The sequence below is a fragment of the Anoplopoma fimbria genome, chromosome 24 (assembly GCF_027596085.1).
Source record: "Anoplopoma fimbria isolate UVic2021 breed Golden Eagle Sablefish chromosome 24, Afim_UVic_2022, whole genome shotgun sequence".
NCBI lineage: Eukaryota > Metazoa > Chordata > Actinopteri > Perciformes > Anoplopomatidae > Anoplopoma > Anoplopoma fimbria.
In genome coordinates, this window is record NC_072472.1 from 6,772,352 (window position 1) to 6,796,157 (window position 23,806).

Genomic DNA, 23,806 nt, shown 5'->3' on the forward strand with positions numbered 1-23,806 from the left:
ATCTAATAGTTCAAAATGAGCTCCAACTCCTCAACCAACTACAACCGTTAAATCCTGCCTTTACATTAATAACAGAGTAATACAATCTAATGATATATTATGAATATAGAATTACAGTTACAGGGAACAGTTTTAGACTTAATAATAATACTTAAATTTAATTTAACTGATAATATACTTTCCCTTTAGTCATCTTTTCAATGCAGGACCTTTATTTGTAATGAAGTATTTCTACAGTGTGTTATTAGTACTTTTACTTAAGTAAATTATCTGAATATTTCCTCCATCACTGATTATAATACACACACACACACATACACAAACCTCCATTAGTGAAGCAGCAGTCATCAGGTCGGGAGATCTCACGACCACACAGGCGTCCAGGTTGTCATACGTACGAGCTGAGGAAAACCAAGAAGATCATTGTTGTAATCAAAGCTCTCTTCTAACCAGTGCATTATATATTTACTATACAATATTAGAAACACCTCTCAATATTGTGCAATCTGACACATCATCTCCATCACATCTCTGAGACTCAACCAAAGTGGAACCTTATAAGAAAAGTGTAAATGTGCCGCTCATCTCACCCTCAAAGCACAGGTTGCCCATGTGCAGGATGGCAGCCAGCAGTTTGGAAATCTCCCAGTTCTCCGTCTCCGTGAACATGAGGACCTTCATGGCCGACAGGATGCTGGAATAATCACTCAGGTCGTCTCGACCGTCACACGCTGTACAGTTACCCTGGAAGGGAAAAGACACAGAGATCTTTATTGTTTTCTTTATTTGCCAAACTAGTGGAGCAGCTTGTTTGTTTAAGTTTGTTTATAAGTCGTCTCTATTTGGATGTGTCCTATTTGAATTGTCCGGGCAGCAGCTGTGTGCTGCTCTCTGTTAATGTTCATGTAACTAATCTACATTTGCTCATCCCTGAGGCATTTTCTCTTAATTGTATAAACCAAAAAACACACTTTATAATAAAGCATAAATCTCTACCCTTGTAGAGCTGTAACAATGAGTTGTTTAATCAAGTTAATATAATAATTTTGAATTGTTTTCGGCAGTAAATATAATTAAATTAAATGTATTTACATTTAGAGAAAGTTTGTCTACTCTAATTCTTAATTTAATTTAAAAAAATTGTGTGTGTATTGCTCCTATGTAGGAGGTGGTGCAGCCTTTTGCATGTCTGTCTAATAATCCACGAATAAAAAGACATGTTCACCAGCATATTCACATTTACATAAAGTACAATAAAGTACACATTGTGTTACCATGCCAGCAAGACAACATGCTATCTGGTCAGTATTAATCATACATATATATATTTTGTATATGTGTTGTAGTATATGTTTGTGTGTAGTAATAAAAGCTCGATAATGACCTTATACATATGTCAGTACACAGACATAAAGTATGAATGGTCTCTCACACAGCCGTAGACTCACCATGGTGAGGTAGGAGTAGTCCGAGGCGAGGCCCAGGCCAAGCTTGGCCTTCATCTCCGGAGCCATCCCCTTCAGCATGCAGTAAAAAACGTGGTAGTTCCTCTCATCTGGAGCCTGGAGGGTAAGGAGGGGAGAGAGTCAGAGGAGTAGACCAAACTTATCTGAAAAGACCTGAAGTTACGACTGTTTTTCTTCATAATTGATATTAAACTGCAATCCGGTGTCTCACCTGTCGACACACACGAGACTTCTCCAGCAGGTACTGCTCTATCTTGGCTCCTTCAATTGCCCCTCGCTTGTTGAAATGGATATCTATATACTTCCCGAAGCGACTGGAGTTGTCGTTACGAATGGTCTTGGCATTGCCAAAGGCTGAATGGATTGACAAATCATTCAGTGAGTAGGGTAATGGGGAAAAAGTACATAAATATAGACAGAGATTGGGTAACAGTAACATCTGTACAGCTGTACTGATGTAGCTCGACAGTGAGTAAAACTGCAGAGGAATGAGGCAGCAAAAATAAGATTTAACATCTGAAGTTCAAAGTTCATTTAAAAAAAGGGAACATGCAAACTGTGCAAATTCCACCTGCTGCTGAAGATCATTTGATATGATCAAAAGCTCCAGAACGGCTAGATGTGACATGTTTGTGAATGTACATTTCAGTGTAATAACACAATGGCTATCTGACCTTCGAGGATGGGCGTGGCCTCCAGGACTTGCTGCTCAATCCAGGAGTGTTGTCCGCTGATGGCGGCGAGGAACTGCAGAATCAGCTTTGTGCTCTCTGTCTTCCCAGCTCCAGACTCACCGCTGTCACACAAAGAGGATTGTTACACACTCGTACAACACAGACACAATCTGTCTTCTACCAAAATTTAACATATTGGGGAATGCACTTATTTGATTTCTTGCAGAAAGCTCAATTTGTAGATCGAAAGCGCTTTAATGTCTGTGCAGCTAACAGCAGCAACTTTAAAAAAAAGCTGCCTGCCAGCATCTGTGAAGCCCACTAATAAAAGTGTTTTTTTTGTTAGTCCAATCCTTTTTAAAAACATGTAAAAACAACAAATAGCAATTATAGGGGTGGTTATGAGCTGGACTATTTCTTGGCTGGGAGCAGTTGCCAGGCAACTAGCACTAAGGAGTTAATTAGTAAGCTTTAGAGATGCTGGTAGATGCATTCTGTTACTTTGGGATAGAACCAGGCTAGCTGTTTCCAGTCTATGTGCTAAGCAAAGCCAACTGGCTGCTGGCTGTAGCTTCATACAGTATCTAGCCTACAGACAGATTGGAATCGTTCTCCTCATCTATCTCTCAACAATAAATCGAGAAAGTTTATCATTTACAAATAATTGTATCCTAAAAAGATGCAGGAATTGACTATTAATGATAGAAAAAGGACAAGACTCCTTGTAGTAAAATAAATATCTCAATTTTTTTATCAAGGAAACTTAAAATAGACTTATTTTATGTTGTGTTCAAACAGCATTTTTAACTGTCAATACTTATGTTGTTTAACTTATGTATGAATGTTCTGTGTGCTTTTCTTTGAGCCCATCTGTATTGCATGCTCTTCAGTTCACCCACCTGATGATGCAGCACTGGTCCTTGTTGTTTCTCTGCATGTTGAAGTAACAGTTGTCTGCTATGGCGAATATGTGCGGCGGCATCTCGCCTATCTTTTTATTGGTGTAGAGGCGGATCTGGTCTGGACTGTAGATGGGAAGCAGCTGGTAAGGATTGACTGCTACCAGGATTGAGCCGGTATACGTCTGTGGGAACCCAAAAAACATATTTTCACAAACTCAATGAACCTACAAGCAAATTCTCAAAGAATCGATTGCGGCTGCTGATAGCACCATGAACTTGCAACATCTATCTTTCCCATCTCAGGGTCCAATTCACAAAAGCTTTTGCACTAAGAATGTTACAGCCCTTAATGTTTTGCAGCTGGATGCAATTTGTCCTTTTTTTGGGGTCTGATTGCAATTATCCATGTGGCAAAGCATTACATTACATTACATTACAGTCATTTAGCAGACGCTTTTATCCAAAGCGACTTACAATCAGTAGTATATTACATATCATTCACCCATTCACACACTGATGACAGGCTACCATGCAAGGTGCCACCATCAGACTCTAACTAACATTCATGCAACATCCAGTCCACACCGATGGCAAGCCTTCAGGAGCAACTTGGGGTTAAGTGTCTTGCCCAAGGACACATCGACTGCCGAAGCCGGGTATCAAACCACCGACCCTCTGATTGGAGAACTACCTTGCTCTCCACTATGCCACAGCATGTTACCTATGCGCAAAAATCACAGTAGGCATAACAATGGCAGAGAGAAAAAGAAAAATGTTTGATAGGGGATCTACAGGGGCTGGATTCCTCAAAACTTCACGCAAGAACCTTTAAAGTGACAGAGAGACACCGTATTTGGGTTTTCATATGTTGTATACTGTAAAATGATAATAACATTCTTTATTCATAGAGCACTTTTAAAGCCATAAGCGCAAAGTGCTTTCTAAGGCAATGAAATTAAAAAAATGTATTCCTTAAAAATGTTCTTCAGTTAACCCCAACTCTCTGAAGGCACTCATCATTTTACTGTAACTGCTTGGGGCTATTAGCCTTGACCTTTGTGAATTGGGCTGTTTTTGCATTGAGGCTCCTCTGCATAGAAATGGGCCATTTTTGCGCCAAATGTCTGCATCCTTTCTAATTTAAAAAAGGAGGTAACAAAGATGCTACTTGCTTGGCAGCAGAGTTAGGCAGCATTGCACCCTTTGCAGGTTTCTTTTTGTCTGGTTTGAGCAGGTTAAGCAGTGATTTCGCTGTCAGAGTCAATTGCATTAATCACATAAAACTGTAATTCTTGCAGCAAATTGAAACTTTCTAAAAGCATTGCAGTGATTAAATAAATCATGGATATAGTCATCCAAATGTGTTTCAAAATGCTTAAAAAAGCTACTGAAGAAGCCGGAGCAAATATTAGTGAGTACACAAGCAAGAATTAAAGTCAGTCATTAATAAAACAAGCAAAAGGTTGCACTGTAACACATGGAAACCAAGAGAAGCCATGAATGAAACTTCAAACCAGGTTAAAATTAAGATCATGACTGATAATAGAGTGTTTATGAGAGTTTTATCGATCTTCTCATCCAACTCTTCTTGTCTATAAATCTCTCAATGGTTTAAGACAGAATTGATCAGTTTTTTATCATATGCTAAACCCTCTCTGTCATATGATAGTGTCACGCTAACTGTTCCTAGAGTCAAAACTAAACATAAAGAAGCAGCATTTACTTTCTTTGCACCACAGAGCTGCAACAAACCTCAATAAAACATTGCTGTCCCTGGTTTTAACTACTTTTAATTGTATATTTAAAAATGTATATTTTCTACTACTTTGCTCAACTAAACGTTCAATTTTAAATTTCCTTTAAAGTTGCATTTAAATGTTTTACTTCTTGATTTTATTTTTTGTAAAACCAGTTGTGTATGAAGTGTGCTACAAAAATAAACCTCATCATCTGGCTGCTCTCACACATCCTTGGCTGCTCTCACCACCCACAGTTACAGCAGTTACATGTTAAAAATAACAAATATGGAAAAGAAAATATGTTAGAGGGATACGGCATTGCAGAAGCGTGTTAGCTCTTTTTTCTATTTCAACTTCATACTCACCCTTCCACCACAATTTGTCTACATGGAGAGAGAGAACAAAACTATTATAGAACTGACTGAGACGAACTCTCAAAAGGAATACACAACAAATTACATGTTTTTAGGAGCTTTCCTCTCTTGGGTCAACTGAGCTGATATGCACCAACTACTAGAACAGTGGTTCTCAACCTTTTTTCAGTGATGTACCCCCTGTGAAATACTTTTTTAGCCAAGTACCCCCTAACCAGCGCAAAGCATTTGTTGGTTGAAAAAAAGATGTAATACACAGCGCTGTGCCATCAGTGTCTGATTTATTAAACTGTCAACACTGACGATTGCATTGTTGCATTAAATTCAGTTTATGAACTTACACTTATATTTTATTGAATATTTATTAAATAACTATTTTTAAAGGATTTTTGAATGGATGCTAATTTAAAATATATTTTTAAAAAATCTCACGTACCCCATGGAGTGCCTTCACGTACCCCCAGGGGTACACGTACCCCCATTTGAGAACCACTGTACTAGAAGATACATCCATCGTAAACCTATTTAAGGCCACTTGGTCTATTAATAAGGCTCCAATACAGGTGTGACCAGGAGAACTGTGTCTATCACCTTTATAAGTGAACCTGTAATTCTCGGTCAAAGAGCAAAGAGGGCACATTCTTTTTATAGCAACAAGTTAACTCACCTGCAGGGTATTGAAGGTACAAGTAAACAGCTTAACCTGAATAAGAACGTCACTGGGCTGGGCTGTGTTACTACCCAGAGTGTAAACATCTGTGAACTCTTGGAGAGCTGCAGTGGGAACAAACGAACAAAGAGGTACTCACATAGATGACGTGCTCATTGTAGCGGATGAGCAGGTTGCGGAGGATGCCTGCTTCGTTGAGGTCGCCCAGGCGGATCATGTCCTCCACCCCGTGGATGGAGGTCGGGTGCATGGGCTTGATGTTGGTGGCATTCTGAGGGGAAATCCAGTGTTCCTGTGGGAGAGAGGAAAGAAGATTAGAGACCCTCTTTTTTTTATCAATGAGGAAACTGACGACCCCTGACAGTGACATATTTACATGGATATTTCATATTTTAGTCAACGCATAACAATAACAGAACATTACAACTGATAAAATGTACAATTAACCTGAAGAGTGAATGCAATAACTGCAGGAAGATTGTGTAAAACAATTTGGGTCAATTTTGAGCAGATTGTTTCCTGTGATTATTGCATCAGTGTTGAGGTTTCCTGCTATTACTAGGCACTTTTAATACAATTATATTTCCGTATTATGGATTTTAATTATGTATTGTTTTTATTTTTAACAAGCATAAAAAATGTAATAGGCTTCTTTTTTGACAAATTCATTGTTTTCTTCTAGCTGACCCCATGTTCTATTAATCATTACAAGTACAATGTGTAGTGAAAAGGTCATGATTTATGCAATCAAAAGCTTTCTGAAAATCATTTAAAATACTAGAATAGAGTCTATGAGCTCAACTGAGAAGTCTTAACCCTCTATAATTCATCCAGGATCAATATTTTGGTCCTTCTGGATTGATCTTGAAAATAGATATATGCCAAACATTTTACATCAAACAGTTTTTGGAACAATTTTACAATTTGCTATTATTTTCTCTTATTAATAACTTTTGCTAACCAGTTGGTTGGTTTACAACCTGTCTGATGTCTGTGTTTCATTCCCAGTTTGACTTATTTTCATTCATGATGCCATATTCTTAGATCTCAGCAATTACCTTTATGGGTATAATGTTATTATTTCTGATAGAGATGATGACCAAAGCTACAAAAACAAGACAGAAGTTTAAATAAAATCTAAAGAATACTCAAAAAAACACCACTGTGATTCTTTCCTGATTCCACAACTACAATCAACATGTGAACAAACAATCTTCATATCCATTCTAAAGTAAACAAAGGTCAATGTGTTGTCTTACCCTCCCTTCATCATCCAGAACCTGGATCTGTCCAGAGTCACACAGTTTGACCACGGCTCCCACGGGGACGTCAAACTCTCGGCCCGTTTGAAGGTCCAACCAAACATAGTCCCCCTGGGTTTATATAAAAAACACAAAAAACATGAAATTTAGAAATAAATTACTGTCCAGGATTTAAAACCAAAAACGATGGACAGTTTAAAGTTAAAAGTATAAAGAATATGTGCATGTAGAGATAATAATCTAAAGATGTGTGTTAATGTAACGCAGGTGTGAAAGCAAAAAAATAACCATACATTGTTATTTTATACCATTATCATGTTATATGTTCTGCTATAATCCTACTGTTTTTGTGCCTCTGATTATTTCATTATGTATGTTGAATAACTAATATCCAAGTGGCACCGTGCACCCAGAGATGCCGACGTGTTCAACTGCAAACTCTCTGAATGAGAGGATTAAGTCTGAAAAAAGGCTTAAACCAGACCACCGTCAGCCCAGTATGGATGTGACGCAACCGCTGACCGACCACAGGGCTCCATAGAGGCCTTCATTTAGAGAGGAGCAGCTGATAACTTTTCTTTAGTTGGGTGCATTGACCCTTTAAAACACTGCGTTTATGCAAATATCCTCCATTTGCTGTATAATCAATCCATTATATTCTTATTTGCTGTATCTGATTTTACTGCTGCCACAATCTGATTTATTTATCAAGTTCCATCTAATCTTCTTCTGATATTATAATTGCCTTTTTGCTTATCTGGGTTTTTAAGAAAGCTTTCATGAACAGTGTCACCTACAAAAGGTGATTTAGTGAGTTTAGCAGCTCGGAAAGGAGAAACTTTCTGCCGTCCTCCAACAGCCAACACTCAGCACTTGAAACAGGCCATAAAACCCTTTAAAATGCGGATCTAGATGTTGTTTCTCACACAGTCAGTGGCCTCAGTATGTGCATTATTGTTTGAGGTTCTGTCAGTCTTTGGATTTCTAGACATGCAGAAACTGTTGTCACATCAAAACTAATTGAGTTTGGAGGAGGATATCATTTTCCCAAAACCAAAAACAGAAGACTAAAAGTGGTTTGTTTATCGACTCCAACTGAGAAACAAACGTTAGGATACCCGGCTAACTACCTACAGTAGTAACCTGCCGTTATTGTTTCCTAAGGGAAGGAGCATGTTATTAGCTGAATATATTATTGGTTGCAAAACTGTTTTACAAGAATTTCCTGATTTGGTTGAGGGAAGTTTACACTCAAGCAGCTCTGGCCAAACTTGCATAAGAGGGCGTCATGCTTGCCAAACGCATTGTTATTTGATTATTCCTCATTACAGCTAATTACTCCTACCATTACAGCATAAATCTAACCTTTGTGTTGCTTGTCCAGGGTTGTTTTTCTATAGTTAGCAGCCGAATCAACCAATGGTTGTGTTGGAACAAAAAACATTGTATTTACAATACTGTTCTTTAACTATCAAGCTTTACCTGCAATACTAACCAATAATATTGGTTTTAAACAGAATCATCTTTTCCAGGTTGCTACAGTTTATATAATCTGAAAGCAACTAATGTCTTTCAGTCCACAAACTCAACAGAAGTCGGACAGAAACAATGAGCCTGCTTTTGCATATTTTTGTTTTTGTTTAGGTGGTACATTGTTTATTGTAGCAAAGTGCTAAAAACGATATTGGGGAAATTTCTATTGCCTCTCAATGGCTCTCATCTTGGAGACGGCTGAACCAGTGGCCAACAGCTAACAGTGATAACGGCGCTAACAGTGCATTCAATTTGCAAAAGTGCTGACAGAACTAACGACGACGACGCCATTGACCTGGACGGCTGTAACCGCTGCATGAGCGCAATGCAGAGCAGCGGCCGTGTGTGCTCACATGCACATACATGAACAGAAAACAGGCACAGCCGGCCCGTCTATGTAAACAGAGGTAGGCTCAGGTATGTCTTTACATAGCTAATAGTTGTCTGCTGCTATTTATGCTCTGAATGTCGAATTTTGCACATTTCAATAATCTGATCCATAACTAAATTACAATTTTCTACAGAATAACTTGCATTTAATTTTGCACTTCTTGCATTATGTCCACTTCACACATGAATATTTGAACAGTAAAGTTATCCCACTTTTTATTCAAGTTATTGTTCTGTAAGTATTATATATTGTTGGAAGTATTGTATAGTTTTTTGTAGATAATTTGATAAACTTTGCATATTTCTTTTTAGATTTCCTGCTGAGATTAATAAAGTACTAGATTCATCCAGGGCTAAACAACAGTGGGACTGTAGATATTCAAAAACTGAGATGAGTAAAGAATAACAGGGTTTGAGATGAAAGCAGATACTCAGCAGACATTTCCACCAAACATGACCGACCTGCTGCAGAATGACCATGGTTCAGCTTCGGGTTGATACCAGGACATCAGAAGTCACCATGTGTGGGCTCTGCAAAGGAGACAAGTCACAAGCGTCATCAGACAGAAAGAACAAACTGCTTCTACAGAATAAATTATACATACATTGAAAAAAAATGACAATAATAAAAGCCCCAAGCAACAGGTGTGGCTGGCTCTGAACAGGCCACCAAAAAACATGTTTAGTTCATACCACACAGTTATATTAGAATATTAGACATAGCAGTGTTTGAGCAGAGATAATCAGCCATGTGGTTTAGCAGGACATAGGAGACCAGTGAAGGAAAGAGGGGGGTTGTGGGGTCAAAGGGTCTGGAAGGGGATGTTAAAGGCTTACTTGGATTCCTGGAGCTAATCTCATTGCTTAAGTAGAAGCCATAGTTGTTACAGTTATGACTGCTGAATCATTTTCTCCCACTGAGCAGTCTTTCCTTTGTTACCCTGAGAATGACTAAGCTGCAGTGCTGTATGCAGTTTACAATGGTGTTTTTTATTCCATTCTTTTCTTTACACTGTGACATTTTGAAGGTATAAACAAAGCATGCTTAAAACTAACATTTTATAGTAGAGTTAAAACAGAAAAAAACAACAACTGCAGTCCATGTTTGTGTGAAAACACCCCATTTTAAATGCAAGAATCCACTTTGGAGCTATAATGAATCAAATAGATCAGTTTGAATTACTTTTTTAAAACAGAACTGTATATTTGGATGAGAGCTGAAAGGGAACTGAAGTGACCTTTTACCCGATAATCCATTAAAAAAAATACAAACAAGTTGGCAACATAAATAGCTTCTGTGACTTTAAAAACAAACCAGACTGTATGTGAGATGAAGATGCAGCGAGGGGAGGGGATAAGTGTATTAATGATGCATTAGTGGTCCAATAAGTAGATTAAAATGTAGGTGGATGTGGCACGCAAACAAATCAATAGAATCTGCATTTAAGACACATTTTATATGTAAAAAAGAATCCAACAGATTCATCTTGAACAGGTCCAGGTGCAGCCGTTGGGGAGCAGCAGTGCAGGTACACAGCAAGCAGTTACATTTCTAGTCGAGTTCATCCATATGCATCAGAACACAATATGCTAAGCTAATGCCAAGACATAAGCTGAGCTGTGGTTCTTTTTATCCAGAACCGCAGGGTGCCAATCTGGCAACCGTCCCAAACACAGACCTATTGATCCGTACTTCACAGAGTGGCCCTCCCTGTATTCACAACCCCTAACAAACCCAAAACGACGCTGTGTAAAGCATGCAAACTATGAGCACACTGTGTACAGATTGTAAAGCCCTCTGAGGCAACTTGATTGAACTCACACATTAGCCTAAGTCCGAGTGTGATAAACCACAAGGTAAAAGCACATTTCTCTGTTAGTGTGTTGGAATCGACAGATTGTGCAACTGAGAGATTGCTTTTAAATCCCCTGTTGAGGATGTTAACACAATTTCTTAACCTTAAGGGCCACATGTAGGGTCACATGAAATGCAAAGAGAGAAAATACATTCCTCTACAACAGCTAAATTGTAATTTCTGTATAATTATGTTGGAGCTTTCCATATCATCTTGCAAACAGAATACAGAAGTATGGATACAGATAAATATTTGCTTGGGTTTGTAGAGCTCTGATACCCGATCTGCCACAGTCAGATTTAAGTCATTTTGTAGAGTAAAGCCTTAGATCTCGGCTTTGGATGTTTTTTTAATTTAGAAAGGATTATAAATTATAAACATAATATTTGTTTTTCTCTCTCTGACTGTGCCAATCATCTGTGTGCTTGTGTATCACGTATTGTTATGATTGTGGCCATTTTGCTGCATCAGCTTGTGGATGAAAACTAATGAAACTAATGAAACTGGATGAAACTAAGAACAAATCCAGCATCAGATCCACTCTGTTTTCAAATCAAAACAATCAGAATTTGGTCAAAGTATGTATGAGGCAGCAGTAGGCGGCTTTGAAGACGAAATAGATCACAGCTTTGATTCCCTGTCAGAAATGGCTGTCTGTCAGGGAACAATGATTGTCTGTACAAAATTTGGTGCCAATCCATGAAGAAGACGATAATTCACTGGAAAAATGACAACTTTGACCTGCTGGTGATGGTAGAGAAAAAGTCAAACAGTTTATCCTCTTAGGACCACGAATGTCTTTACAAAATTTGATGGCATTAATGAAATAGTTGTTGAGATTTTTTAGTCTGGGACCACAGTAGTGTACTGAGGCAAGCGTAGCTAAAAACAATGTTATGGGCACAGTTTGAGAAGACCTCATTTAATATCAGTAAAGTGGGACTTTCCAGATGTTGTGTTCTACATTGGTAGTAGTACTAGTTCCAAAATAAGCTATCATTTGAGGATTTTACTGTACATTTTTTGACATATTGTCATTTGCCAAGTCCCTTAATAAAGGTTAACTATTATAAATACAACGGCACCTAAGATGCCAAGCTAACTTTTAGTTTAACATGCATGGAAAGTTGTTTTTAAAGAAATTCTACTTTGACATTATTGTGGTAAATAATGCTATCAGTTACCATGACGGCTGCATGACAACCCTCTTTAGCAGTTTAACAGATTGAATATGAAATAAAGGGATGTATCTGACTTATATCTGTCGCACTAGGACAACTCCACTTAATTCAGAGTTAAAGCTTCATTAGACCTCAGAGTTCAAAACCTCCGTCGTCACAGCTCATGAGACCTCAAGTTAACCTGCTCAGAGACTTTCATGCAAGGGCCCTGCAGCATTCTTGCTAATGCCTCGGCCACTAATCTGCGTGTGTGGCCGATAATGCTAACAAGCCTGTGTACTGTATGAGTGAATCGGTTGTGACTCACATGGCAGGGATTCAGAGGCGCAGGCACAGAGAGGCAGGAAGCATTCATGGTTTACCGAGAACGTTTAAAGTTTCCATGTCTTCAACGAGTTCAGTTGGTTCAGTCTGCGGAGAAAATAACACAGAAGACTTTAGAACATTAACACAGTTAAAGCTGAATTCAGCAGATATTAATAAAGTATTTAAGTACTTTTACAATGTGAAATTTTGAGGTACTTGTACTTTGCTTTGATTGTTCTTCTTAACTTCTCATCAGAGGCATATGTTCAACTCCATTAATCTGACAGATATAGTTACTTTTAAGATAAGGATTCTTTTCCACATTAATATTTATCAGCAACAATTAGGCAATAACTAATAATTTTGTTGAGAAATGTATTTTCTAATCACATGTTTTCTATGCATTTATAGCTGGGTTCAGATGTTTTGAGTCTTGTTTAATGTCCATTTTGACATTTTTTTTATTCTAGTTATGCTAATTGTAGTATCAATATTGTATGTGTCAGTTTGTCAGATTTTATCTTCAACATTTACTAGTCCTTGGTCCTGTGGTGAGGGAGCTGTTTTCCCCCAGTAATTCATACAGCCACCTGCTCTTAATGTTATTTTAACCAAATATCTGTCTCTTCCTGTTTTACACTGTCTTCATAAATATTTGAGACATAAATAGACTTACAACTCAAAGTTCCCTTGTAGTCTCGTACTTTTTATGTTTTATATCTACATCAAATGATCCACACTCACTTTAATACATCTGACATTCATGTAACTGATTACTTTTAATCTTGAGTTCTTATTTGATAAGAGTTAAATGACAAGATTGATACCACTGTCATGTCAGTTGGTTAATCATAAAATTAACTGTAGACTGAAAATTAGGAATTTAAGAACATTACCTTGGGGTCTTGGACGTTTTTGGGGATATATATTTTTTTTTGACATTATGACTGTACAGTTAATGGTTAATAATTATTAGTTGCAGCCCTAATTGAGTTAAGATTGTTTTATGGTAAAAGCTTTCGTCATTTTATCTTGTATGTAGTCAGATTGATCACATTTTCTTCTGTCTCCTTATCCCCCTGATTCCTGCCTTACTTCATATGATTATTGCTTTTCACTTTTAAAGTTCTAACACATTTTAATGCAGCAATTATGTTCCTCTCGTACTTTTCTGTGTGCCGTTCTACGTTTAATTAGTTGTCTCACAGGGAAAATTAAAACTGTGGTCTTATCTGAAAAGAAGCAATCTTTAGAATCTAAATTGAAAGTTAAGAAACCATTCAAACTTAATGCAGCACACACACACACACACACACACACACACACACACACACACACACACACACACACACACACACACACACACACACACACACACACACACACACACACACCACACACACACACACACACACACACTGCAGCATACTGTATTCACTTGAAGGGTACATAATGGCTCCTTTAAGTGCTGGCACAGACCGAAGAGCAGTAAGAGGCTTTGGCCTAAAGCTACAGCCGAGCAGCAGCAGCAGCAGCACTGCGGCCTGGCTGTAGGTTAAGCCCTCGGCCTCGACCCATGTTCACCTGCCCCTCTTACCTCTAAAACACTTTGTAAAAGTCCCCCTCCTCTTTCTCCTGGTCTCTTCAGTCCTGTGTTCCCTGAGAAGGCGTGAGGAGGCCCAGAGTTGACAGGATGGTTTGTGAAGATGGTGCAGGACTGGAGAAGAAGCTGAGGGATGAAGTCTGTCTATCAGTTCCCAGCTTTTCTGTCAGCCTCCCCCTTCTTTGTTTAAAAATCCTCCACTTGTTCTCGTTCTCTTTTGTTCTCTCGTGGTCCAAGCCCCCTGTATAATCGTGTGTGATTCAGCAGGCCCAGTAACAGGTTGACGTCTGGGTCAGTGACGGGGCTCCAGACTCACTCACTGCATCTCATTCATGGCTGCTGATCCTGATTAGCTGGGAGGTGGAGCCTGTTGGTGGTGGACACAGAGACCAGCTGGGAGGTGGAGAGGGAGCTGACCCAGGGCATGACTCCCAAGTTGTTACCACATGCTAAGTAAATTTAACAAAGGTCAGTTCACAGAAATTACAAAACTAAAACACATTTTCTCACTTATCTCTGGTGGTATCTTTCCATGCAGATGGTTTTAGTTTTATGTGCCCAGATTCTGAGATATATCAACAGTTCAACAGTTTGGGATCAGCTGTTATATTGTTGTTTTTCTTCTCTCTTTCAATATAACCGTTTTTTTTCAGTTATAATACCTATCATTCAGACTTCACTTGCATTATATACATTTAAAATTGCTTTGGCCCCAAAGGAAGAAGAAGTAAATGATTTAATGGGAGAATTCTGTTGGGACTTGAATTTTGTATTTGTTTTCCAGTCCAGAAAAGCACCTTTATTGAACCACAATGATGCCATTGGGCTCAAAACCTCATGTATCGCCATAATAAGGTCAAAAATTCTATGTTTTCAAATACTTTTGTATCAAGAGATACAAAAACAAAACAACACTTCTGTCAGCCTCAACTGTCCTTTCTGTTTTCTGCAACATTATAATGGACTAATCAACGCTAAATGGAAGATCCTTGTAGTAGCTTTAATTCAAATAAAATGATGACAAACCCAGAATAGGTTTTCCTGTTTTATTTCAAAGTCATGCCACAAGTTGACATTAAATACAAAAGAAAAAATAATAATTTCAGATTGTAGCTATAAAATAACCACAGTGTAACCGAGAACCGAAATTCAACGAACACGCATTGAAAAAGAAAAAGAAAAAAAGGAAAGAACACACAGACAAGCACACAGTACAGAACATACAGCACAGCTCTCTGAAACCTAGCTATCAGTAAACATACCGGTTTGGAACGCAGGGTAAAGTGTATATATAAAATTAACAAGGTTATAAAATACTGATAAAAGATACTTGTTATAAAGACCGTAGCATCTTCTAGAAGTGTCACCATGCAGTAGGTATTCCAGTCTCCAGTTAATAAACATCAGCAGAAAAATACAAGAAGAATCACAAGCTCATTCCTTGAGTGGACAGGACTCAACCTCAGATAAAAATGTCAATGACGAGAATGCGGAAGGTATCCGGTCACCTAACAAGGGTCAACTTTAATACAGTAACCTGGCGTTCTCTTTCTGGAACCAATGTCGTGTAGCATTAGACACATGCAGCAGTATCCAAGTTGATGAAGCTATAAGATCAGAAGGCAAGCAAACCTCAACTGCCATCACGTCATTGTTGATAAACGGGAAAAAAGACTCTTAAATAACCACAAAGAAAACACACTTTTTAGCACTCAAATATTTTCATTTCGTATTTGTCCCATGATACCTTGTTAAGGTTATTCTACAAGTGTCGTCCATTTTCTTAGAATTGTTTTTAAGGTAGAAAATCATGTGGTAACACAACCTGTCACACCTGAAACAAGAAGGGCACTCAAAAAGCGCAGACATCCGCAAAGGCCAAAAACCCGATCTTACAAAGTTAAAGAACGTAAATAACTGTAATTCGGATCCACTCCATAATTGGAGGGGTTCTTTTGTGGCCAATGCTGCACCCTTCTATCATGTTTCATGAATATCGGGCCAGTAGTTTATCAGTTATCCTGCTGACAAACAGATATACCAACAAACAAAATCAACCGACGAAAAGAACAAACTTCGGCCTTACAGCTTAAAGTAAAAGAAAGAAAAAAGAAGATTGTGAATTACATTTGGAGCGCGACAACTGATCGGACCAAGCTGGGTCCAGTCTATTCCAGCTGTCGTTGACAGATAAATCATATAGTGTGCAATATATGTAAAGATTCTAATCATAAATTCTTCAGATTCAGTCGCTGCCAGTCATTCTCATAAATATATTTGCGACTGACATCGGCTGAGCAATGGCGTCACTTGCTTGTCACTTGAGGGAGACATACAGTAAAATAAACAGCTTTACTGGAAGTTAATTCTTTGTCTCAAATTCCTTCCTATCTATCTTTACAGCACAAATTAGAAAGCATATAAACTGTGGTTTAACACATGGTCAGCTGCAGACACCATGGATGTGTAGTAGCTGTGTTTATACTCTCCGCTTGGAGGACGCGTTCCACACGTTCGCATTAGATTGTTACGCTAACACATGTAGCGTAGTAGGCCGCGTGCATAAGTCCAGGCAGCTAAATTATAAAAATCCTGCTGCGGCAAAGGTATGACCCGTCCTACTCTGCATCTGTTTGGTTAGTACTTGTTTCCTTTGTTGGTTTGGTGAGGTTAAGCCATGAGTAGTGAGACTGGTTAAGCCAATCAGAGGCATAGTAGGCCATGCTTTTGCCATAGTAGGAAAAAAGTATGACATCATAACAAGTCAGTTGTCTCATCTAGGTCGAAGTGGCGTATGCTTTGGAGGTTGTGACAGGCTGTGTTCCCACATCACCAAATTCTCACTAATTTATCTGAGGAAACAGAAGACACCTTTAGCATACGGCATAAGGTATCATGGGTCTTGGAATAAGGTAAATGATTAATTTGATACCTCCACTTATTCCTGCTGATCACTTGAGGTCGTGAGCAAGAACATCTTCCTTTTTAAATAAATGTATAGAATATTCTGTATAACATCCATCAAAACATGGATCCCATAATAACAACTGATAAGTCAAGTTGCTGCTACTTTTATATACATACTGTATACTGCAGGTTACTGAATACAAAATATTAGAAAACTGGATACTGTTGTAATGCATGCAAGTGTGCAACAAAAGCCTTCTACTTCACACAGTATGTTTATCAAAGTAGCAACAGCAGATAAAGTTTTACATCACTCAGAGAAAAACCAAAATAAATAAATATATATATATGTATATTTATATATATATTCTGTGATTCGTAATGCTGCGAGCAGATTTGAAGCGGTTTTGCTACATGCATTGGCATTTTTTTGGATTGGTACAAAAGTCACAGACGCTGTGAGCAGTTCATTCGAATGGTTTTGTGTTCTTAAAACCGGCTTTGGCATGGCCGTGCGGAAAATATGTACAGAAAACCAATAAGCTTTATAGCAACTGTCAAAAAAAAAAATCAGTCAAGGTCTGGACACTCCAACCAAGACTGGTTAGTCTAGAAGTTGGAGTGTATACAGTATATATATGTGTGTGTGTGTGTGTGTGTGTGTGTGTGTGTGTGTGTGTGTGTGTGTGTGTGTGTGTGTGTGTGTGTGTGTGTGTGTGTGTGTGTGTGTGTGTGTGTGTGGTAGTTAACAGTGAAAGCCATAACACTTTTGGCAAATAATTAATTAATCTGCAGAAATAACAATGAGTAAGAAAAACAAAGCAACAAGAATCACTTCCTGACAAAGACAAAAGCAGAAGAGGACATAGTGGAGAAAAAAAAAAGTTAAACAGAAACTCAAAAGGATATCTTCACCTGTCATACATTTGTCCAACAGTCACGTAGCAAACGTCTTTACAAAAGCATCCCTTTTTTAATACTGTTTGTCGTTTTGGCACTGCTGTGGCACATGAGTTTGACAAGATTTCACATTGAGCTTGACACGCTGTTATTTCGGCTCCTTACTCTTAATTAAACTGTAGGATTGCGAGTGGCACAGTGACTCTGAAGCCCCAAATACGCCCATATATCAAAGCTGTCAGGTTGGATGTAGGATGTTATATTTCTGTGTCACATCTGTACAAAAAGAAAGAAAGAAAAATGAAAATAGGGAGCCACGAAAAAAAACAATGGTTGCTGCTGAAAACCTGTAGATGTAAAATACTGGCATCAGTTTAAGAGAAAGTGAATATAAAAATCCAATCAGCAAAACAGACTTAACATCATGCAAATTGTGATGTTAAATGTGGTGAAAGTTGTTTGTAATTTTGGCAAGCCAAATCAGGGTTTTAATGCGTGTATCACCTCGCCCAAATGTGTGCCTCTACTGTATTACTTTTACATATGAAACAGAGAACTGGACATATGTGTTTCTGAAAAACTATTTTTTGAAAATCCGAGAAGGTCTTTAAACAAAACTAAACATTATTTGGAATTTACAGAATCCTTCAATACTCTTCTAACCATGTGGATGAGAAAACATTTATATCATCTGTATTTCATACTCAGGGAGCTGAAATGACATATTGCGCATTAATGACATAACCTTTAAGTTTGGTTGCATTGTAACAAATTTAGCAAAGTTTCCATCCACCGTCTTTGTTTGGAATAGGAAGAAACTGAAATATTATGGATGTGTCCATTTCATTACAATGATTTTGTTAGACGGACATCAGGGATGAATTGATTTTGATTTTGTGAGAGGCTGCTGCACTTTGTTGCAATATGATCATAATGCAAGATTATCAACATTTGCCTGATATAAATCTTTTGCTAAACCAAACTGTGATCTAGCCAATAAAAACAGCATAATTATTTTTGTGAAAGCGTTCATAAGGTGCAGCCGTTGGATGAAAACTACATCTGAACTTTAATTTGTTCATGCTGGAAATGCATCCATTTCAAACCTTTCTGGCACAACAGATCAATACACTGACACTGAATATCCTAGTGTAGGAAACCATCTGGAAAGCTTGCCCTGTTCGGAAAAATGTAAAACAAAAGATATTACGAGAGAGATGTGACGCAGTGTGACCTTTGCCTGTTTATCTTGCAGCTAGTAAAATATTATAAGTCTTTGAGGACCCTGGAAATTCCTTCAGAGAAAGTTTCAGTTTTGTTAAAAGACCTTCTGGATTTTCAAAGGTCGACAAATATGTCTTTTGTCAAAAAATCGCTTAGCTCTGTGACTCGATTGTAGCAGTAAACACGAGAGGCACGAAAAGAAGCCAGTTTTTACCACCTGGTCTGTTAACTGTGTCGGTTTCACCAAATCCAAGAAGCAACCTTCACATTTGGCACCAATAGTCTCTCACATTAACACTTCAGCTGAACATATTCACAGTATGATTTTGAACATATTCATACAAATACGTTCAGCCACTACGAGGCTCCACTGGTGCGTTTAGGAGTTCAGTGCCTTGCACAAGGACACTCAGCCAGGGAGGGAGAAGCTTTCCAAGCCCAGGCTCACATGTCTAACCTCACACAGCTTGGCACTACAGTTACTAACAACGTCTGTCTGCGAGCTTAACATTTTTCCAAATTCAGTCTTGTTACGTTACCGAACACTCATGTTCTGTCCCAAACAATATAAAAGAGCACAGAGACGATAAATAGCACCTAAATAGAAGTCAACAACTGCTGCTAATGTTCACAGATGCTAGAGGCATTATGAATGCATCACTGTATTACAAGACATAACTGTTTCAAACTCGTTGATATGATCAGACTGACATGAGGTGCATTAGTGTAAGACATGCTGACTGCTCAAAACTAGCATTTCCAAGACTTTTGAGATAGAAAGAATAAATATATATAGTAACAATTAAACAGTACAATACAAGGCCATGGACATATTGGAAAATAACCCATGCAAGACACATTTATAAAGATGCTGTACACAAAGGTGTGTGATTAATTAAATGCCATGTGTGACAGTTCAAGTAATGGAAAAAGGCGCTGAAAGGAAATCAGGAAAACGGACTTGATAGTTTGACTGAGATTAGTCCACTAACTGTTTGTCTTACATTCAAAGGAAATGTCTCGATAATGACAGTAACGTACATTTTTAATTCCTATTATGTAAAAAAAAAAGAAAAAAAGACAAAGACATAAAATTAAAAAAAACAATAGAATGTGGAATGAAAAGTCTCTGCAATGATATTGCACTTTTGGAAAAGAAATTATGATTTTCTGTCTGGGCTTCTGTCACAAAAAGCCCAGGTGCAAAAAGGTCAAACTGATTGGCCACATGATCAAGAAAATGTCATAGTTCATCCCGGATGGATTTAAATTGTACCAGTGTTGGTTCAATATGCCAAAGCCATCTGAAATCCTTCTGAAATCACTAAACAGTTCATCCCATGTTGTTTTCCTGCTGCAAAGCCAGGATCAAGGCGATGGCACGGGTTGTTTGGCAGGACGCCTACTCAGCTCGCCCTCCTCTTTCCTTTCATCCACAAAGGGTCTTTTTTTCAACCCCTTAAAAATGAAAAATAAAGTGCAAGGTGTGTGTTCCGCTAAAGGGCTCTTTTCCTTCCAGTTCACACCTTTACACATCCACAGAAATCGTTTCTTTTCCAGGTCCAACGTGGCTTAAGAGATATACATTCATTCACCCTCAAGCACTCTCAGATACTTGCTCTGCAGCAAACATACACACACACACACACACACACACACACACACACACACACACACACACACACACACACACACACACACACACACACACACACACACACACACACACACACACCCACACACGCTTGCTCTGTGCCAGCAGCAGAAGCACAGCTGCTGTCTCTTGGGGGTCACGTGGCATGAGTTTTTCGGCCCGGGCCAAAAGACTCAAATCAGAGGAAGCGTCAGGCAGTGGTGTTGCCGTTAAGAGATGATGTGGCACAGGGGGTGGTGGTTTGTAGCTAGGCTTGGGCCAGGCCAGGCCAGGCCAGGCCAGGGCGGTCCGAAAGGGACTAAGAGAGCGGAGGCTCATCTTTGGTCCCATAAAGCACTTGATTATGTCAGGGTGAATCTTTGCACTCCGCTGGATTGAGAAGATGTACACATGAGGGGAGGGGGGGATCAAAGAGGGAAGGGTAGCACTATCAAAAGCACCGGCTGCTAAGCTACGACCGGAGAGACCAGAGAGCACAGGCAGAGAGTTTAGTTGTTTTTTTTAAGCCATGCAGTTTTTAAGATCGTCCATAGCAACCGGCAGAAAGCGTCTCGGGGAGTTTGAAATTGGATCTAAAGATGGAAGACGGGAGGCAAGATTTCACACAGGAGCGCGCTCACAGAACAACACAGAAAAGCTCTCAGTAAAGAGGGAGAGAGTAGCTGCTGTTGGCTTTCCTCTTGTAAAGTCCACAATAAAAAGTGACAGACAGTGCTGCATGCTCTCCAAAGCTCCGGCAAACTGGTGAAGACTTGAGGTGTCTGGGTGGGATGACTGGGCGGGACAATTATCCACAGATATAAAAGAGTATATGTTGTGTTAATATACCCGGAAATAGAAATGAAAAACTAAGAGAAACAAAGCGAGGACAGGCATGGAGGCTGTGCTAACACTGAGGACAGCTGATGGAGAAGAGTATTTAACGGTATCCCTCCTCAAGGTGGACAGGCAGACTCAACCTTAAGGCAATGCATAGCCCTTGGAAACATTGGCACATGCATGGACAGTGCAGACATGTCTGCATTTGTACTGTGTGTGCATGTATGAGTGTGTGTGTGTGTGTGTGTGTGTGTGTGTGTGTGTGTGTGTGTGTGTGTGTGTGTGTGTGTTTGAATTTAACAATATGCAGGAAGAAAATCTGAAGTTTGTAGAATCGGTTCAGACCGATGAATTTATATTCGAATGTTCTTAAAAGTCAGTTAACTTGTAGCTCAGGCGTTGATGGAGATTCAGGCGACAAAACCTGCAACGTAAACCTCCTTTGAGAACATATTGTGTGTTATGTTTCATCTGGAAATACAGAAACAGAGCTGAATTTAAATGCCGACGCAGAAGAAAAATAGGGAAACAATAAGAGACACGAAGGAAGCGCAAGCGGCAGAAAAAAAAAGACACAGTGAGCTCCCGCCTCGGTTGGAGGATCAACGGCGGATATGAGCGACGGGCACGATTGAACGCCACCTTGAGAAGTTGATCGTCGTAATCATACAAACGATCGCATCAGATGTTGGTGAGCGTGGTCGCGGTGATGAGGCGCACAGTGAGCGTGCCCGGAAGGTCGTTGTCCTGGCGGCTGCCCTTGTCACGGAGGTGAAGCGTGTGCTGCTCCTGCCGCTCGTTGGGGTCGCTGAACAGGATCACCTGACCCAGGAAGGTGTCCACGATCATGTTCTTGTTGTAGATCTGTTGACCGCTCGTGGGAGGAAGGGAGAGATGCGAAGGTCGAAAAAGAGGGGGGAGCAGGAAATGAGAGGAAAGAAAAGAGAAAAGGCAATAAGCAGTCATAAAAGAGAAGACTACAGGAGATTATACACGAGAGACATACATTTAAAGTTGATACAAGGTAGAAGAAGAACAGAGACGTAGAATAAACAAGTGCTTATATACAGGAGTTTCTAAGTAGAGCAATAAGTACAAAATGATCAACCTTACTTACATAGCAAATCTTCAAAATGAATTACCTTCTACAACACATTTTATTTTATTTACAAAGTATAGAAAATCTAGAAATAGATACGTGCAGAGCAATAAATGGAGAAACAAAAAAGAAGAGTTGAATCTGAACTTTGAAGCGTTTGAGATTACATCACGGGGTTGCAATGATCCTTCAGATGGTGTCGAAATCGACCTTTTTAAGTAGATCGATGATCAGCCAAAAGCCATCAATCCACATTAAATGCAGTTTTCTCTTAGGGAGTAACGGAATACATGGAACTGCGTAATTTGATTTGGAAAAAAAAAGGTAACTGTACAAGTGTTGCATGGTATAGCTATACAAGAGAGGTATCGCAATCCAAAAGCATATGTTCTCTTCGGATGGATCAGTGCATCCCTTTTTCTGGCCCTGCTTGTCTACAGAGCAGCAGATTCTCACTTCTGCCTCCGTTTACCGAGGTACTAGTGATGCAATTTCACAGGTCTGATTGAGCAAATGCAACATCATATCACCAACAATAATTCCATAACAAGCACACTGGCTTTTACATGTCGCCTGATATTGACCCTGTAATTGATTGGTAATGGATGTTCAGCTAAATTCCTTAGCAGCTTGAACACACACACACACACACACACACACACACACACACACACACACACACACACACACACACACACACACACACACACACACACACACACACACACACACACACACACACACACACAAACTCTGTTGTAATTTCTCCAGGAGTAGGATGGTTTAAATGTTGGTTCACCGTAGAACTGGACCCCAATATAGGCCTATTCGATTATTTGTACGTTGGACAGGTATTTGATATTTAGTCTTCGGATTTGGATATGGATATCTGAGCGGCTACATTTTGGTTTGTGGCCTTTATGAAAGTGTGCTGCAGTGTTCAGTCCCCCACAGTGTGATGGATGCAGAGAGTGACAGCTCACCTCGACGTGGATGCCCTCCTTGGGTTTCTTGCGGTAGAACAGGCCTTTGATGTCGAAGTTTGGGCACCGTGTGTCCTTATGAACCGGTGAACGAACCCGCTCTCCTTCACAGGTGATGATCACGTACGGATCTACAGCTGAAGATGGAAGAAAAGTCAAAATAGTTATTGAAAACCAAGTCTTTGTGACAGGTGCGTAAGATCAAAAACTAAAAATCCTGCACACTGTCATTCATCGGAGGAAAGACTGAGGAGTGAAACTATT

The 23,806-nt window shown here is 39.2% G+C and overlaps 2 protein-coding genes across 2 annotated transcripts in view; both read right to left on the reverse strand.

Moving 5' to 3' along the window:
• Nucleotides 1–9,490, reverse strand: part of myo7ab (myosin VIIAb) — a 31,230-nt gene extending 21,740 nt beyond the window's left edge. Inside the window, exons 1-9 of the mRNA XM_054625244.1 lie at nucleotides 9,473–9,490; nucleotides 7,085–7,198; nucleotides 5,965–6,117; nucleotides 3,040–3,224; nucleotides 2,141–2,262; nucleotides 1,678–1,820; nucleotides 1,449–1,562; nucleotides 591–744; nucleotides 325–401 (exon numbers count right to left, since the gene is read on the reverse strand). Of these exons, the coding sequence (XP_054481219.1) occupies nucleotides 325–401; nucleotides 591–744; nucleotides 1,449–1,562; nucleotides 1,678–1,820; nucleotides 2,141–2,262; nucleotides 3,040–3,224; nucleotides 5,965–6,117; nucleotides 7,085–7,198; nucleotides 9,473–9,490 (1,080 nt within the window). The remainder of the gene's footprint in view (nucleotides 1–324; nucleotides 402–590; nucleotides 745–1,448; nucleotides 1,563–1,677; nucleotides 1,821–2,140; nucleotides 2,263–3,039; nucleotides 3,225–5,964; nucleotides 6,118–7,084; nucleotides 7,199–9,472) is intronic.
• Nucleotides 9,491–22,141: 12,651 nt separating this feature from the next.
• Nucleotides 22,142–23,806, reverse strand: part of capn5b (calpain 5b) — a 30,937-nt gene continuing 29,272 nt past the window's right edge. Inside the window, exons 11-12 of the mRNA XM_054626163.1 lie at nucleotides 23,543–23,673; nucleotides 22,142–22,324 (exon numbers count right to left, since the gene is read on the reverse strand). Of these exons, the coding sequence (XP_054482138.1) occupies nucleotides 22,142–22,324; nucleotides 23,543–23,673 (314 nt within the window). The remainder of the gene's footprint in view (nucleotides 22,325–23,542; nucleotides 23,674–23,806) is intronic.